This window comes from Dasypus novemcinctus, unplaced genomic scaffold (genome assembly GCF_030445035.2).
Source record: "Dasypus novemcinctus isolate mDasNov1 unplaced genomic scaffold, mDasNov1.1.hap2 scaffold_254, whole genome shotgun sequence".
Lineage (NCBI taxonomy): Eukaryota > Metazoa > Chordata > Mammalia > Cingulata > Dasypodidae > Dasypus > Dasypus novemcinctus.
This window is the reverse complement of record NW_026688220.1, coordinates 37,579-55,446: the sequence shown is the minus strand read 5'-3', so window position 1 is coordinate 55,446 and position 17,868 is coordinate 37,579. Positions and strand designations below refer to the sequence as shown.

The following is a 17,868-nucleotide window of genomic DNA, read 5'->3' as shown; positions in this document are numbered from 1 at the left end:
TGGGTTCTAACTCAGTGCTGTGAATACCTCTATAGTCTGGGTCCCCAGTGGGAGGGCTCCATGCTGCTGCCTCTGGAAAACTCCAAGCTATGTGGGAAAATTGAGGAGAGGGGAGAGGACTAGCTGGTCTGGGACTGAAGTTTCCTACCTGATATTTGTCTCTTTCTTTGATTCAATGTTTGTGGAGTCCGTCTCCAGTCTCTATGTCCTCCAGAGTTATAAAAGAGTGAAATTTGTCCTTACATTTGCTGAATATCTAGGGAGGCTTTTTCAGGGGATGTCTTACATTGCCGTGTTGACCTACCTGTTTTTGAACAGCGTACACAATAAAGCACACTGTCTGTACTCCTCTGACAGGGATTAGTGTTAGTGAGTCCTACAGAAAGGAGACAATTAGAGGGCGTTTGATAGCAAGAAATTTATTAGGGGACGACCTATGAAAGATAAAGGGAACAAGAAACAGGTTTGGACAGGGGAAATCATCAGATATTAATGTAGATCTGTCACATTTTCTAAGATTGTAATAACTGCAGCATGATGATTACTGCTGAAGATCCTCTTCAAATATCAAAATGATGGTCCTGTAAGGCAAAGGATTACATTTAGAGCAATCTTTGTGATCTTTATTTTCCCTTTATACATTTTGTCTTCTGTGATATTTCTGTGGCCCATGTTGAATATTTTAGTGTGCCTGCATCTGGGTGTCTATATGTAATGAAACAAACTTGCTTTCATATATCAGATATACATCTCTGAATTGAACTTTGTACAGAATCTGACCATTACCATTTTTTCATCTGGTAGGAGTTGAATTTTTATAAATGCGGGGTGGAGTCTTTGCCTTAAATTTTGAAATTGGAATTGCAAATAATCTGAACACTCACTGGATGTAGTATTAGTTCAATTTAATGTACCTCATAGGACAACTTTTAGAAGATCTTCTGTGTGGAAGTAATGTCATTTAAACCGTGAGTAGGAAAAGTATGCAGTAGGCACTAGATATTTTGAAAGGTTCTTTATTTATGTGTATATTGTTTGGTCCTCATAATGGCTTCAGAAAACAAGTAGTATATCAGTTTCATATATATAAGGGCTAAGATTAAGAGTAGAATCCAGATAAAGTTGGTATTGTGAGTAAAAGGCAGGAACACAGGCACTTTATTGGGAGAGTGCAAGATGTATTTGTGGGCATGAAGACAAGTATCAGGGGTAGGAATTGGAATGCTGGAATGTGGTGATAGAGGTAGAGCTGAGGCAGATCATGAAGTTATGAATTTTCTGCTAGAAGACTGACTTATTATGAGGCCAAGGGAGTTGTTCCCCTAGACTATACCTGAAAGAAGACTAGATCCTGTCTTCAATTTTGGTTCACTGGGGCATAGTAAGGCAAAATATCCTGTCAAAACTGAATTAAACTACCAAATTCTACAAAGAATTTTTTTTTCAAACAAATTCACTACATTCAGGTCAGGACTCCAAGAGGAAAGCCACATATACTTCAGGCGATGAACTCAGGGTATTATGGCAACAAAGAAATGCTGGTGAAGATAACTTCATTGTCCACTATTGGGCATTTTGAACATTCACGCAGCAGTTCTGCTGGGGCCTCATGCTAGGCTTCCAACTCCCAACTCTAGCTAGCTCTTATCCCAGCAGGAACTGTTTTGAGGTCCATGTTCTTGGATTCAAGAAATATTCATTTTTCATCTACTCAGTTTTTCCTTTTCTGCAACATACTCACGTATCCCTGGGCATCCAGGGATTCATATGGCCTTTCTTTTGACCTCCAGGGCCCTTCATTTGTGTTTCTCTTATGGGTGATTGTCAACATTGTGCCATTTATTGTATTAATCTCTCTCCTAGAAACATCTTAAGCTCTTGAAGGTAGGAATTTTTCTTATCCCTTACACGGTCAGGCCAAGATCAGTGTTCTATATACATTTGCAGAACTGTTTATTTCTGGCTTTCTAAAACCAGCCTCTTTTGTTGTCTAAAAGATACATCTGCTTTCCAGCTCAGTATGGGGAGATGATTAAGGCCATCATATATCCTAAGTAACTTGAGGAAAGTTACAAAGTCCTCAACCAGAATTACACTTGCATTGGAAAGCTGCGCCAAAGCAAGTGTGGCTTTACAAGAAGGAGTTGTATGAAAGCAGGAGAATTGCATCCAGCATCCATGTGGAATCTAAGCCCCCTCTTGATAGAGATGTGGAGTGGACACAACCATTCTAAGGTCCACAGGATGGAGGAATAGAGTATGGATTAGAGTGGACTTACTGATATTCTATTCATGAACTATTGTGATGAGTAATCAAAGAGAATGTGGCATTGCTGTGGAGAAAGTGGCCATGGTGGCTGCTGGGGGTACAGAGTGGGAGGAAGAGATATGATATGGGGACATTTTTGGGGGTTAGAACTGTCCTAGATGGTGCTGCAGGGAGTTACTGGACACTGTATGCCCTCCCATGGCCCACTGGGTGGACTGTGGGAGAGTGTGGGCTATGGTGTGGACCACTGACCATGAGGTACAGCGGTGATCAGAGATGTATGCACCAAGTGCAATGAATGTCTCATGATGATGGAGGAGGTTGTTGTTATGAGGGGAGGAGTGGGGTGAAGGGGGTGGGGGGTATATGGGGACCTCATATTTTTTGAATATAACATTACAAAATAAAGACAAAAAAAGGAGTTGTAAATGAAAGTGCTTTACAATTGGACTCTGACTTTTCACTTCATCTTACCAAATGGAGGAGGTGGAGGCCGTGGGTGAAGCCACCAGGGTGGAGGAGGCCACCAATAGCCCATTCGTGGTGGTGGAGGGCCTCCCATGGGGTAGGGCATGAAGGGTGATCCTTGGAAAGGAGGGGGCCCACTTGCAGCCATATTATCCTGCAAAGCAGTAGTCAAAGTTAAGAAATATGTTGATTTGACAGACAAAACCACCAACATCAAGAAAACTGAAATCCAATACATACGAGTACCAGTGTGGGAAAACACATCCCTCCCACGCAGCCCCACCCATGCTACTTAGAGATGTTAATACACGCCGAGAGGGTGAACTTCTGTCACCACTCATGCCACTTATTTCACTCCCTGTGAGAACATGTAAGGAAAGACAAGGGAAATGCTAGGGAAGTAATAGATGTAACTCCAATTAATAGAAGAGCATATTCCTAAATGACACTTTTTCCCCAAAACCACCTTTCAAACCTCCCTTTCAATCACCACAAAACCTACCTATTTGCATTAAAACCATAACGAGAGAAAATGAAAACCAAAAGAAAAATAGCTGCTCTTCAGACACCTTAGATAAGCCTTTCATGTCATATCTCATTCACAGAACTCTGAAAGTTAGAAGGACCAACCTAAATTTGGGTGAATAGAGACTCTGAGGAGAATTAGATCGTTTGCCCAGGGTCACAGCTTGCAAGAGACACAGCCAGAATGGACACCGGGTCTGCCTGCCAGCCCGGTTTTTTCCCCATCTGCTTCTCTCCCTGACAAATAGTTCTTCTACTCTGGAATTTCTCTCTCGTGGGCACTAGAGAGATGCATATTCCTGAAGTCTAGTGTGGAAACAGGGAAAATGTTTTCAAACAAAATCATTATTACCAATAGAAGTTAGATAGGCACAGCTATATGTGTCTGAATTCATAGGTTATACTGTATTTTAAGTATTGCATGAGCTGCAGATGAGAATGCTAAATGACAGAATTAAAATAAATGCATTCTGATTTCAAGGTGGAGAAGTCCCATAGTATATGTTAAGAGGATTTACCACATTAACATTTACACAGACCAATAAAGAACATACTTTCACCAATGTATTCCAAGACCTTTATTGGCCATACAGGTAATAATTGATTTTCACTCTTCACTATTTCACTTCCAGTGTTGCCAATTTGTAATTTTTTATAATTTTGATGAATTTACCTAATGTCTGGCTGCTGGGATTCTGCTATAGCACATTTTCCAATAGAGATGACGCGATGCTGAATTATGTTATTCATTATGGATTTCCCTAAGAGCATTCAAATTGCATGAAGCTTACAAACAAAGTTGGAGGGATGTCATTTCACATTTTCAAATATGAGGATTAGAGAAGATGTTCTAAACATGTATAATCTCATAATCTTATATAAGAATGGAATAAAGTAATAACAATAACAAAAACCAGTATGCAGTAACCCAGCAACATTTCCAAATAAAGGAGATTAGTAAGGAATCAAGCGTGCCATGATTTTCCAGTAGTGGAGGGAAGTGCCTTTCTTATTCTGTTCCTTCCAGAGATAGAGGAGTGCTAGCCCTTAATTCCTCACCCTCTGTGGCAGTTTGATATTGTTGATGAACTCCAAAATGGAATATTGGATTATGTTTGTAAACTGGTCTTTTCCTCCGGACGTATTAGAGTGTATTGGTTTAACTTTACTTGACTAAATAATGATTGAGGCTTTGATTGGGCCACATCAATGAGGCGTTGCATCCTACCCCCTTGGTGGGTGAGGACTCAGTAAAACCACAGAGCAGAGAAGGGAGGTTGGAGTTTTGATGTTGGAGATTTTGATGCTGAAGTCTTGAGCTGGAGCCCCAGGAATAAGCACACAAAGGGAGCTTGGTTGTGAGGAAAGACAGAAGGCCCCGGGAAGAGAAACAAGTCATTTGCCTACTAGTCTACAGGCCTTGTGGAGTGAGGCAAAGGGTAGAGAGCCTCATAGACTACAGCTGACCTTGTGGGGAAAGCAGAGGAGCTGAGCCTGGAGAAAATGAACCCTGGGAAAAGAAGAAAGCCTGAATCCTAGAAGATATTGGCAGCCATCTTGCTCCAACACGGAGCAAGAGACTTTGGTGAGGAAAGAAACTTATGCTCTATGGCCTGGTAACTGTAAGCTGCTACCTCGAATAAATACCTTTTATAAAAACCAACTGATTTCTGGTATGTTGCATCAGCACCCCCTTTGCTGGCTAACATACCCTCTTAAGGACTTAAAGCTCCTGGAAGTGCCAGCAAAATGGCAAGCTGGGAATGGGAAGGCTGCAGGACTTGGGGGAAGAGTTTTCTATTTGTAAAGAGACAGCAAAGATATCAATGAACAAGGAAGAGAATGAGGCAAGAAGAGGGTGTTATATGAAAAGATCCAATTTTCCTGAAATATTTACTTATGCATGAAAAGGATGGCAGCATTTACCTTGCCTTCTTCCATCATCTTGGCAGGGAATGAGCTTCTGGAGTTGTTGTTCTTCACGGGAGCTGCACCAGGTCCTGAATCAGACAAAGGTCAGAGACCGCGCCAAGGTTTACCCTGATTTGCATATTTCTTTACAGAAGAATAACAAACCCCCCACTCCTTTCCTCCATTCATCTTGGGCTCTTTACCTCACTTAGTTCCCTCACCAGTCCTAAGATATCTCAGGTGGCCCTTTAAGACAAGGGGGAGGCACATCCCCTGACCACTGAGAATGACATCACAGAACATGGGTGTATTCAAACCAAATCAAGGAAAAGTGGATGGTTTAGGGATCATACTAGCTGGCAATGGACATTAAAACCAGGGATCTCCCCGTACACATCGTGTAAATGCCTTGCAATCTAAGCCAAGTTAGAAAATTAAAATAAGAACAGCCTTGGAGAGGAAGAATATCTTTAAATCCTACACATTAACCTCACTGGAACTGTTCTTCAAACCACAGGTGGATATTTTTAAATCTTTCTATCTCTGTGTAACCTGACTCCTATATTGGCCAGGTAATTTAGAAATTTTATGCATAGAAATGGACTTACACCCCTTCTTGATTTAGAGGTGAAGTGGACATCAGGATGGAGGAATCGAATATGGATTAGAGTGGGCTTATTGGTACTCTACTATAGAATTATTGTGACTCTAGCAATGGAAGAAACTATCTCATTGATGAGAAGACAGTGGCCATGGGAATTGCTGGAGGCAGGGAGAGGGAAAAGGAGGTGTGATATGGGGGGCATTTTTGGCACTTGGCGTGGTCCTGAATGTTATTGCAGGGACAGATGCAGGACGTTACATATCCTGCCATAACCCACTGAACTGACTGGGAGAGAGTGTAAGCTACAACATAAGCTATAATCCAGGCTGTGTAGCAATGCTCCAAAATGTACCCATCAAGTGCAATGAATGTACCACACTAATGAAAGAAGTTGTCAGTGTGGGAGGAGTGGGGTGTGTGGGGTACATGGGAACCTCTTATATTTTTTATTGTAGCATTTTGTGTGACTTATGTATCTTTAAAAAAAAGATAATAAAAAAGAAATGGACTTAGAGGCATTAATAGTAATAAGAAGATAATTATTGGGTTTAATAGTACAATTGTAGGGTAGTAGACTTGATGTAGGATGAGTAAATTTACATGGAAATTTAATGTATGGATAAAGTACTATAATTCATAACGAAATATTAGAACACATGAAGAAAAAGAAGAAACTCAAAAAATTTTAAATAAGTGTTTGATTTTAAAAGATCTTACAGTACACTATTATTCCTCTCAGAATAATCAGGAAAATTTCTTCCTGAGGCAGGACATTTAGTCCATATTCTAAAAGAAATGAGAAAAAACTCCTTGAACCATATACCCTAAAGGGGGGAATGAACTTTGACCCAATGATCTTCTATGGATGCTTCATCATCATCTGAGAATAACAAAGAGGTCATTGTAGCAGGTGTGCGTTTTCAGTGGACAGGTGTGAGCTCCACCATTCACAGGAGACAGACAAGGAGACATTCTGACTGGGGGACCCTTTGACAACAATACCCTGTCATCCCAGTAAGACAATCTGATTTCTTTACTAAGTTCGTAGGACAATTTCTGGCAGCACGAGGACAGCCAAGTGGAACAAAAAGCACTCTATGTGGATTTTCCAGCAGAAATTAAGTTGCTGCTCTTCACAAAATGCTTCCTACCTCTGCACGGAGGGTTTTGCATGTCAGTTCTTCCCAGCATTGGGGCCTTAATGCCACATTTTTCTTGTGCCTTCTTATTTTGATTTTTTTCCAATCTTCAACACAAAGAAAGAATAGAATTGAATGAACATTAGAACAAGATAAAACTATCCCTTATTTGATACCAAATAATGTGGCCTTAAAAACTCAAAAACATGCTGAGAAAAAAATGGGTGCCAAAAATCCTGTACCTGCATCTCAAGTAGGCAGCTGCTCTGGTCTCCTCGACCATCGCTCTCTCTAGATCCTGAATTCTGATCTATAGAGGACAAACATACATGCACATTCATTTGTAGTAGAAACTGAAAAAAAGGAAGGAGCCACCACAACAACAAAATCCTACCCAGTTGTCATGTTCCTTCTTCTCATAAAGAGCAATCTGAAAAACACAACATATAAACATATATATGTTTGGGGATTCTAAAGACTAGTACTTATATATGAGTTAGATGCTGTAGAATGCTGGGATTGCCAATAGAAAGACTGTTACCTCTTGTTTGAATGAGCTCTCTGCTTGCTGTAGTTTTTTCTCCATTTCTTCAATTATTTTCCTATGAGTTACAATCACTTTCATCAGATAAAGCAAAGTAGTGACCACAAAATCAAATATCCTTTCTATATTCCCAGGACCCTATAAACTGCACCCTTATAGACTTCACCTATACAAATTAAAACATACTTCACATGATTTTAAGAGTACAGTAGGATCAAAGATATTGTCTCAGTTTATTTACTACTTACCAATTGGAAATATCTCAGCTTACATTTCATCATGTCTTGACCCATTCTTAAAATTTCTCTAATCAATCCTAGAATGAGTATCTTTCATTTTAATGTGTTTTTCTTACTTTCCTTATGTTCAGTCCATATTTCCCATGGCTATGACAACTTGGTCTGTCAAATGGTATTATCACTATGCCAAACTTCCTTAGGGATCCCAACAATTACATCACCCCCATTTCTGGCTAGCGCTGGGAATCAATAAAGTATTAGTAACTGAACATTTTTCTTCTTTCATAAAAGTAACTTTTTTCCCTTGTGTAAATTCCCAATTTCTTCTCATCATATATTTATGTTTCTGAACTACTTGGGTCTAAATAATGTACAATAGTTCAAAAACATTCAACACTGGATACACAAACTGCTGGTGGTGAGAAGGTGAGCTCACTTGTAATTCTCTACTTCCTCCATAGCCAAACTGTTTTTTTCCTCTGCAGCTGACAGCTCCTTCTGGGTTTTCTGCTGCTTGTGCTCTTCATGCTCAAGTTTCCTAAGATGAGAAATAAATACACAACACTGTCCATTCACTTGTGAAATTCATGTTTATTCCCTCCCATCACTTTGAAGACCTTCATTCAAATGTCCTTTCCATTCTTCCACATAAATGCATACGTTCACAAACACGATTAGAGGAAAGATGCAAGTCTCCTTTTGACAAACTCTGGACTGCTGGCAAGTTGTCTACTTTTGGACCTTCCCTTCATTAGATCCTACTCAATAGTCAATAAAATTAGCAAATGTAAATAGTACATATGAGACATTCTAAATGACCTTTGGGGGAAAGTCATTTGTGGTGGAACTTTTAATTCCATGTGGGAAATGAGGATTGACCAATTTGTCACAACTAATCAGATTAGGATGAAACAGGAGATGGTTATTGGTCTGATTTCTCTATGGGAAGACGTTTTTGATTGCACATCTTATGAATAACACTGATAAAAAGAGATAACTGCAGGATTTGGCATTATTAAAAATGTGCAGTTAGCTACATGACATTCCCACAGCTCAGAAGTGGAATGTCTAACACCTCCTTCAGAAGTTTCTGGTTGAGAAAAAAGGCAAATCTTAGTAAAGGCAACATCTATGGAATTAAAAAATGATCTCCCCTTCCCCAGAGTCTGAATATTTTCCCTCCAAAGAGATTTTAGGTACAACCTTCAAGCTCAGGGTATCAATCTTTAACTGGATTCAGTTCACTGATAGTGTTGGCAAAGGACAATGGTCAAAGAATGCTTGATTTGCTATGTTGTCTTGTGTTAATTTTTGGGGGGGTTCTCATTCAAACTTCCCAAAATGACTCTTGATTTTCTATAAATCAAGAACATTATTTAAAAAAATCTCTAGGAATGAGGGAAAAGACACACGCACACACACACACACACACACACAGAAAGTAAGATTTATGCACTTGTTTCTGGCCACCCAGGGCGTACTTCAGCAAGTGCTCTCTGTAGTCACTATCATGGAGATGGTGTGCAGTAAGGTAAGGATGTCAAGGGGTACAGAGCACTGCTCTGGCCCTAATATGGCTCACAGTTTACCTCAAACAAGTTGCCAGTAAGGGCAGAGCAACGCTTGCTTCAGACTTGAGATGGGATAAAGCTAAACCTGATGCTTGCTGGAAGATGAGGGACTCTTTTGCTTCATCACTCACACATTAAAATAACTGCCTAAATTTTCAAGAAATTTAAAGGTCAGACGACAAATTTTATCAAAGAACTAGAAACTATAAAACTGAAAAATGAAGTACATCAAATTAAGAACTCTAAGAATAGTTTCAACAGCAAGTTTGACCACAACAGATGAGTGATTTAGGGCATAGGAAAATTTCTTGGAAAAAGTACCTGGCATGATGTCAATGCAATAAAAGAGATTAAAAATTAGAAAGAGAAGTAGGAGACACTGTGGAAGCAGGAAAATGTTTAAAGGGAATCTCAGAAGGAAAGAGTGAGACAGAAGCATCATATGATGAGATATTGGATTATGTTTGTAAACCGGTCCGTACCTGGGCATGATTAAATTATGATTAGGGGCTTTGATTGGGCCATGTCAGTAGGGTGTTGAGGTCCAACCCTTGGTGGGTGGGGCCTCACAGATAAAAGACATGGAAAAGGACAGAGTTGGATATCTGATGTTGGAGTTTTGATGCTGGAGTCTTGAACTGGAGCCCCGGGAAGTAAGCACACAGAGGGGCTTGGTTGTGAGGAAAGAGAAGCAAGCCCTGGGAAGAGAGGAAGCCTGAACCCAGGCAGATATTGGCAGCCATCTTGCTCCAACATGTGGCAAAAGACTTTGGTGAGGGAAGTAACCTATGCTTTAAGGCCTGGTAACTGTAAGCTACTACCCCAAATAAATACCCTTTATAAAAGCCAGCAGATTTCTGGTATTTTGCATCAGCATCCTTTTGGCTGACTAATACAGTGAGATAATAGCTGAGTTAATTCAAAACCGAGGAAAGACATTACAACAAAATTTCAAGGCAGGCTAATGATAACAGTATAAATACACACACATAATCAGTAACCAGGTATATCTCAGTAAAAACCAATGGAAAACAAAATCAATTATAAATCAAAAAGAAAGCAAGAGCGCTGGGTGGGACAGCTTCAGAAGATCAAAAATAAGAATATTTCTTATTTCTTTCCTTCAAAAAATCAATGGGCATTGAAGACAATAGATTTTCTTTGTGGTAACTAACTGCAAAATCAAAGTCAAAGGGAATATCTTTTTTAAAAAAGAGTTAATATAAACATTTTGTCATTCAAATAATAAACCATAGGGATGTTTATTAAAGTATTTTCTTCAGATAAATGGAAAAAATCTGACAGAAGTCTGAAGATGTAGGAAACAATGAAGATTGCAAAATGATAAAAGAAACATATCTAAAAAGAAATTTCCATAGAACATGTCCAATACACTAAAGTCTTGTGGGGTTAAACCATACATAGATTTAAATATATTTATTGTAATATCAAATATTTCAGGAAGATAGTAGAGTTAAAAGTTAGGAAGAGATAAAATATTAATACATATAAGACGTGAATATGGCAAGAGGAAGACCATTTTAGGGTAATTACAAAAAGAAGAGTAAAAGGTCATATGTCTTTCAAACAGTGGGAAAAATTCAGAATAAATAAGTCTGTGAAAGATGGGAAGAAAGAAGAGGAAAAGGATAATTTAAAGCCCGTTATGTGTAGATTCAAACTCATTTTTCAGGGGTCATATTACATTTGAAACAATGACCTGTCTTTTTGTCTCTTCATCTGTTCTTGCATCATCATCCTCTAGAAGATACTTAGAAGAGCATAGAGACCTCAGTGGGCAGGAGGTTGCCACGCAGAAAGAATGTAATAGAACATTTTTGTTGTGGGGCTAATGGTATGCACTAAGTCAAATAAAGTTTTAGGTGGCTCAAGAGTGCTCGGGAGGGGGCTGCAGCACTATACACTTGAGAGGAAACTGGAGGGAATAAGCAGCAAGAATATGATAGCAGGGATCTACGAGGAGAAACACCCTGTATTCTGCTGAAAAACCTGGATTTGACTCTGGAGGGAGCAGAGCATCCTCCTTAGAATGTAAGCTTGGAATGACATGGATGATGTACAGTTGAGCAAGTTTACACTAGCAGTTCTGAAGAGGAAGGATCAGAGCCTGGAAGAGGCAGGTAAAGACAAGAAATTGGAGATAAGTACATCATTTAGGATACCAGGACAAGAAACAAGATCAGGGTCTGAACTCAGTGGCTTTGAGACAGAGAGGGTAGCAAACAAACAAGGGGACCGTCATGGATGAAGGAGCAACTGAATCCATTTCATGATTAAAAACAATTGTGGCTATTTCAGGTGATTATGAAGTTTGGGTAATAAATGGTGACAATATATTCATAACATTGTGAATGTAATTGATAGCACTGAATTATATATGCGAAGGTGGATAAAAGGTGACATTTTAAGTTGTATATAGGTTGCTTGAATAAAAAACTTCTAAAATGTTCTTTCATGAATTCTAACAAATGTATCACAATAAGGCATGTTATTAATAATAGGGTAGAATATGTGAACTCTGTATTTTATGCATTCTTTTTTGGTAAATCTACTACTTCTCTAATAAAAAGTTTGACTCTCCCCCCAAAACTCAGCAAAATAAAAATTGTTGTTGAGGAACCAAAGATCTATAGGTTGCAGAGATTTGTTTTTGAAAAGCCATTAAACATGAGCCCTAAATGACAGAAAAGTGACTGCCTGGTTTTGTTGTTTAATGGCATTAAACAGTAGTGGCCTGGACAATGAAAAAGACTAAACTGTATTTGCTCAGCAAGAGAGGTCTTCTCAGAGATAGCCACATAGATGGATTAAAAAGTATATCCACAGGTTTAAATTTCTACAGCTACAAGAAACCCATTTACAGTAAGTCTGGTATTTTCATGGAAGATCTCAAATAGCACTATAAAATTTATGTAGACTGAAATAACATAAAACTTTCAACAGCAACTCAATTCAATTCAAGTCTGACTCTACACAGAATTATTCAAGACTTCAGAGATCAAGGGCAAGCTTCTGTAAGACTGCCTCCACTCCACACCAACCACAAGTTCAAGGGCATAGGCCATGCATGCTTCAGAGAAACTGGTTATAAAGTTGTATGGGTTCCCATAATCAAGGGTCCACTAAGTTGCCGGAACGATACACAAATGTCTCTGAAAGTGACGTACTTATTATAGTGAAAAGGATACAAATAAGAAAGAGCCAAAATAAATGATGCATTGGAAGGGATACGAGGGATTCTCAAATGCAAGTTACCGTGCTCTTTCCTCGTGGAAACAGAATGCATCATCCTCCTGGTACAAGGATATGTTATCTAACTCCAAATTTTGAGATGTATTCTTCTGAGAAGTAATGAATTACCCAAGTAGATTTACCAAAGAGCTCTTTCTATGTTCTAAACCTCCAGCATTCTTGCCAAGCCACATTTTATAGCAGTTGGTCTGGATAATTGCTTTTTATTGAGTAAAAAATAATATGACACCTTTTATACCTAAAGTTTTTTCAAGTCCTTAAAGATTTTATCCTACTAAAAAACACAAAACAATTGTAAGAGGTACTACAACAAAGGGAAGAGAAGTCCAAATTAGGCTACTTGGTCATAGAGAAAGCAAATATGAATTAACTGGTAGAACAATGTGAGAGCCTGAACATATTAATGGACAAGTACCAGCAAACTGCAAACCACCTTTAGCTACAGTAACTAACCAGGAAACTCTGGCCCACTAACTGTAGCCATCAGTGCAGTATCTACACTTTCAGTTGAGGAAGGCAAACCACAAACCCTGTAACAATCACACAAAAATAGTGAGAATCTGAACATTAACTGACAACTTCCCTACTTTTTTGCCCCTGCTTCCAAATTATGCCCAACGGGGGAGGCCAAATATGCTTAACCAGCCACGTAGGATGCCCCACTTCTAGTTAGCCAATCTCAGCTTTCTCATGACAACAGTCTACAGTCAGGACATATGTAGAATCTTCCTTTTCCTTTCCTACTAAATCTTTTCCATTCCCCTGCCTGCCTTTGACTTGCTGCATAAAATGAGTGGTGGTGTTGACTCTCTTACCAAAGAAAGCCATTTATAGTTAGTCTGTTCTTCTTTGGGTTTTTTCATTTATTTCCACAACAGAAAAGGCATGGATCATTAAAAACACAGGAGCAGGGATTTTATAAACTATAGAATATGGAATTGAAGACAGAAAGGATAAAGCTCATTCTGCACAGATTGAAAACAGCAAAAATACTGGGTTAATTATATAAAAAACAATTATCTACACTGTTCAAAAATAACCTTACTTTTCTGCAGACATCTTTCTCTGTGCATAGATTTCATCAAAAATCTCTAATTTCATGCTTAGGGTTTTGCATTCCTCTTCCTTGGCATGTTTCACAGACCTCAAAGCATTGCATTCATCTTCCAGTTGCTTTAGATATTCTGAAAAGATAAAATATTTCCCCCCCCCATGTGTTTGCATATGGACTTAAAAGTAGTGAACCTGTTTGAGGTAGGGAGAGGAGAGAGATTGGCATCCTGAAAGCATGAAGCCATTTTTTAGCTTTCCAGTGTAAAATCATTTCTGCTAAGTGGGGAATTTTCCAAACAGGCAACATACCCTCCAGGTTACATTTAGTAGTCGTCATGGATCCCAGTCTAAACTGTAATTTTTCCAGGTCATCCTCAGGTGCTGATATTGCTGCTTTTGTCTAAGAATTTCAGAAAGAGAAATACTGTAAAATTCAGGGCGTATAAGAATCCAGGTAGCACTAGAATACTCTGTAAAAATTGTTATACCTGGGAGACATCCATCATCTGTGTCGCTGGAATTTCCATCTTTCTATTCACATCTAAAAAACCAGAAGAGTTTAATTGCTTTATATTTCTTTGTTTTGTAACTTTAAGTTTTCATGCTTCTAAAGTTTTCCAAGAAAATAGAGGCTTATTCCATTATCATTTTCAAACATTGAAAGGAAAAACGAGTTAGTCAGCAGAACTGATCAACTATAATGCACTTTAAGAAATTGGAATATAATTCACATACCACAAATGCACCTTTTCAACGTGTACAATTCCGTGGTTATTAGTTTCTTTATAGTCATGAGACAATCACCACTATCGAACTTCAGAGCATTATCCTTCACCCCCAAAGGAACCATTAGCATCCATTACCCATTAGCAATCTCTTGCCACTTCCATCAAAACTCTGTCTTCTATCCCCTGGCAACCACGAATCTACTTTTTTTTCTCTTTTGATTTGCCTATTCCTGAATTTTATGAAATTATACAATGTGATCTTTTGCATCTGGCTCTTCTCCATAGCATAATGTTACAATGGTTTATCTACACATAGCATATATGGATACCTCCTTTTTTATTGCCAGGTTACATTCCATTATATGGTAAGTGTTAATTTCACAGGCCCACTTGGCTAGGTTACGGTGTCCAGTTGTGTGGTCAAATAAGTACTGGCATAGTTCTTACTGTGAGAGTGTTTCATAGATTTAAAACATTGACCAGTCATTTGTATTTATGGCAGATTATACCTACAACCAAAAAAGTTAACTGCTTTCTGAATGAATAATCTTTTCATTTACTCAGCTGGAGGTCTTAAAGGGAGAATTTAGGATTTAAGTAGTCAGAAAAAAAGAATTTTTATGCCTACTGAAGCCATTCAGCTTCTCCTTCTCCTAGGGAATTCATTGTTACTACAGAGTTTGCAACTTGGATCCTGCCCTATGGAATTTAAGTCTGCCAAATTCCTGGGTCATGTGAGCCAATTCACACACACACAAACACACACACACACATGTATTCAGTCAGTTCTATTTTTCTAGAGAATTTTGGCTAAAACATGGAAATATCACATTTTATTTATCCATTAACTAGTTCATGGACATTTGGTTTATTTCCAATTTGGGCTATTATGAATACTGCTGCAATTAGTACCCACGTACAAGTTTTTCTGTGGACATATGCTGTCATTCCACTGGGTTATATTTACAAGTGGAATTCCAAGATCAGATGGTACAACTATATTTAACTTTTTGAGTTACTGCCAGGATGATTCCAAAAGTATTGCCCTCTTACATTCACACTAGTGATGTATGAGCGGTTCCAATTTCTAGATCCTAGTCAATAGTTCTTATTCTCTCTCCTTTTAATTATATTCATCCAGAGGATATGAAGAGGTATCACACTGTGTGGGGATACGTGTTTAACAAGAGTTTAATTGAGGTATAATTTGCTTTTAATGGAAAGGAAAGCAAAGGCTGGACAGAAACAAGCATATAACTCATATAACGGAGCTGGACAGAAACAAGCATATAACAAAACCAGTGATAGGCCCCCACCGTGCAAATAGTTAGGAGGTGCAGCCTAATCAAGAAAGTACTTCTGTCCTTAACTACAGCATAAGGGATCCAGCCTCCCTGAGAGTCATCTTACCTGTCAGGACTTCATTAACGCCAAGATTTTTGTCCTCAAATTCAGATTCATATGACTCATTCAACTGTGCAATACAATTAGTCAAAGCCTAAAAAGTGAAAAAAGACCGTTAGAATGAAGACCCCCTTTTAGTTAAGGAGATTTAAAAGTTTATCCATGAGATGAACTTACAGCAATAGTATTGTCTTTCTCAGTCATAGCTTTTTCCATGTCTTTCTGTTTGTTTTCCAGGTACTTGATTTTTTCAAGGAGCTCAGAGTGCTCCTTTCTACCTTCAATTTGTTGCTGCATCTGGAAAGAGATAAAAACTGTATGAAAAAGACTTTCATGCTAATGTGCTGGAGGTGCAGTTAATGTTGGGGTTTAAGATATATTTAGGGGATTTGAATCTCTGGACTGACAATGTGATAGCCAGATCCTGAGCCTCAACAGACTCCAGCACCTACAATCTGATTTATTGGACTTACCACACTCAGCTAAGATGGAGGTGAAGAAGGACAACCACCACACCATGGAGCCTAGAGTGATTACAACTGAAAATGGGAGGATTGCATCCAGCATCCAGGTGGAATCTGAGCCTCCTCTTGACATAAAGGTGCAATGGACACAACCAATCCAGTGTCCACATAGAAGAGGTGGCATTGGATTGGGAAAAGTGGACATAATGGACAAAGGGTATGGGGAAAGGCAGGAAGAGATGAGAGGTGGAGGCGTCTTCAGGACATGGAGCTGCCCTGGATGGTGCTTCAGAGGTAATCACCGGACATTGTAAATCCTCACAGGGCCTACATGATGGAATAGAGGAGAGTATGGGCCATGATGTGAACCAATGTATATGAGGTGCAGAGGTGCCCAAAGATGTACTTACCAAATCCAATGGATGTGTCATGATGATGGGAACGAGTGTTGTTGGGGGGGGGGGAGAGGGGGGGTGGGGGGGTGGGGTTGAATGGGACCTCACATATATATTTTTAATGTAATATTACAAAGTCAATAAAAAATAAAAAAATTTAAAAAAAAAACTGTATGAAATAATTCAGTATTTTTACACAAGAGATGTTAGCATCATATGACTGAAGCAAGGAAGAAGGAATCTATGTCTCCTTGTTGGCCTCACATTCCAAACATTTCAGCTTATAGCCTTGAAGGAAAGGAGTGAAGGTTCTCCCACCATCAACCCTACAGTGAAGACAGAATTGCGTGTTTGGGCCCCAGAATTAGCTGTTAAGTAAGCTGGTCGAGTTTAGAACATGCCTCAGAAAGCACATTTGTGCCTGAATAACAATATTTAAGGGATAGACAGTTCATACGCATGATCCATTTTCCATGTGAGTGGAAGGATCTTATCTCAGTGTCTCCCAGTAAGAGTCTGTGCCATATCTTGAACTCCACCGTAACCACCCTCACTTGGTCACTGGAGCAGTAACTGCCCAAGCAGGGTCATCAAAGACCTGACTTTTGTTCTAATTATCTTGTCATCAGCCCTTGGGGTGACTCAGGTTAGAAACTGATTGTGGTGTGACAGGAGAAGCAAAAATCCTGATGGTCACAAGAAATAGTGCCAAGGAAAAGAAATGCAGAAGTAAGCAAATACCCCTAATCCTGGAGTCACATTTCAAATTTTTGCCAATCTGAAAACAAACTTGTCCTCATATCTCCTGATTTTAAAACAAACTTGTCCTCATATCTCCTGATTTTAAAACTGACTTGAAAAATGTCATCCAGGAAGTATGCTTTTTAAGTTCTCTATTTTATATAAACTATGGGATTTATTTTTACCTCATCTTTCTTGTTCCTAAGAGAAATATTTTCTCTCTGTATCAGCACATAGGAAAGAAACAAAACATATTTCCGGATTTCAAAAGGCAATAAGGTAAAAAGGAGGAAGTCAAAAGAACATATCCCTCCTCTAGATCTGCTTTTTGACATAAAAGAAGGTGCTCTAATTTGGATTTAGGAGTAAGTCAACCACATAAAGAAAAGAGGAATGGAAAGATACTGGAAGCAAAAATATTTGATTACATCCACAACGTTTATGCTTTTCAAATAATGCTTGATGACTGAATGACAAGGTAACCACACAGAAGGTTTTATATCATCCAAGTCAAGCAGCTCAAATGAAAGGTTTTCCTTA

The 17,868-nt window shown here is 38.8% G+C and overlaps 1 protein-coding gene across 1 annotated transcript in view; it reads right to left on the bottom strand.

The window, feature by feature from the left end:
• Nucleotides 1-399: 399 nt before the first annotated feature.
• The window catches only part of LOC101413210 (transport and Golgi organization protein 1 homolog), a 37,157-nt gene continuing 19,688 nt past the window's right edge, over nt 400-17,868 (bottom strand). Inside the window, exons 8-20 of the mRNA XM_058292719.2 lie at nt 15,906-16,025; nt 15,735-15,822; nt 14,085-14,137; nt 13,906-13,996; nt 13,589-13,727; nt 8,136-8,237; nt 7,458-7,518; nt 7,311-7,346; nt 7,159-7,226; nt 6,929-7,023; nt 5,189-5,262; nt 2,744-2,891; nt 400-581 (exon numbers count right to left, since the gene is read on the bottom strand). Of these exons, the coding sequence (XP_058148702.1) occupies nt 568-581; nt 2,744-2,891; nt 5,189-5,262; nt 6,929-7,023; nt 7,159-7,226; nt 7,311-7,346; nt 7,458-7,518; nt 8,136-8,237; nt 13,589-13,727; nt 13,906-13,996; nt 14,085-14,137; nt 15,735-15,822; nt 15,906-16,025 (1,089 nt within the window). The 3' untranslated portion in view covers nt 400-567. The remainder of the gene's footprint in view (nt 582-2,743; nt 2,892-5,188; nt 5,263-6,928; nt 7,024-7,158; nt 7,227-7,310; nt 7,347-7,457; nt 7,519-8,135; nt 8,238-13,588; nt 13,728-13,905; nt 13,997-14,084; nt 14,138-15,734; nt 15,823-15,905; nt 16,026-17,868) is intronic.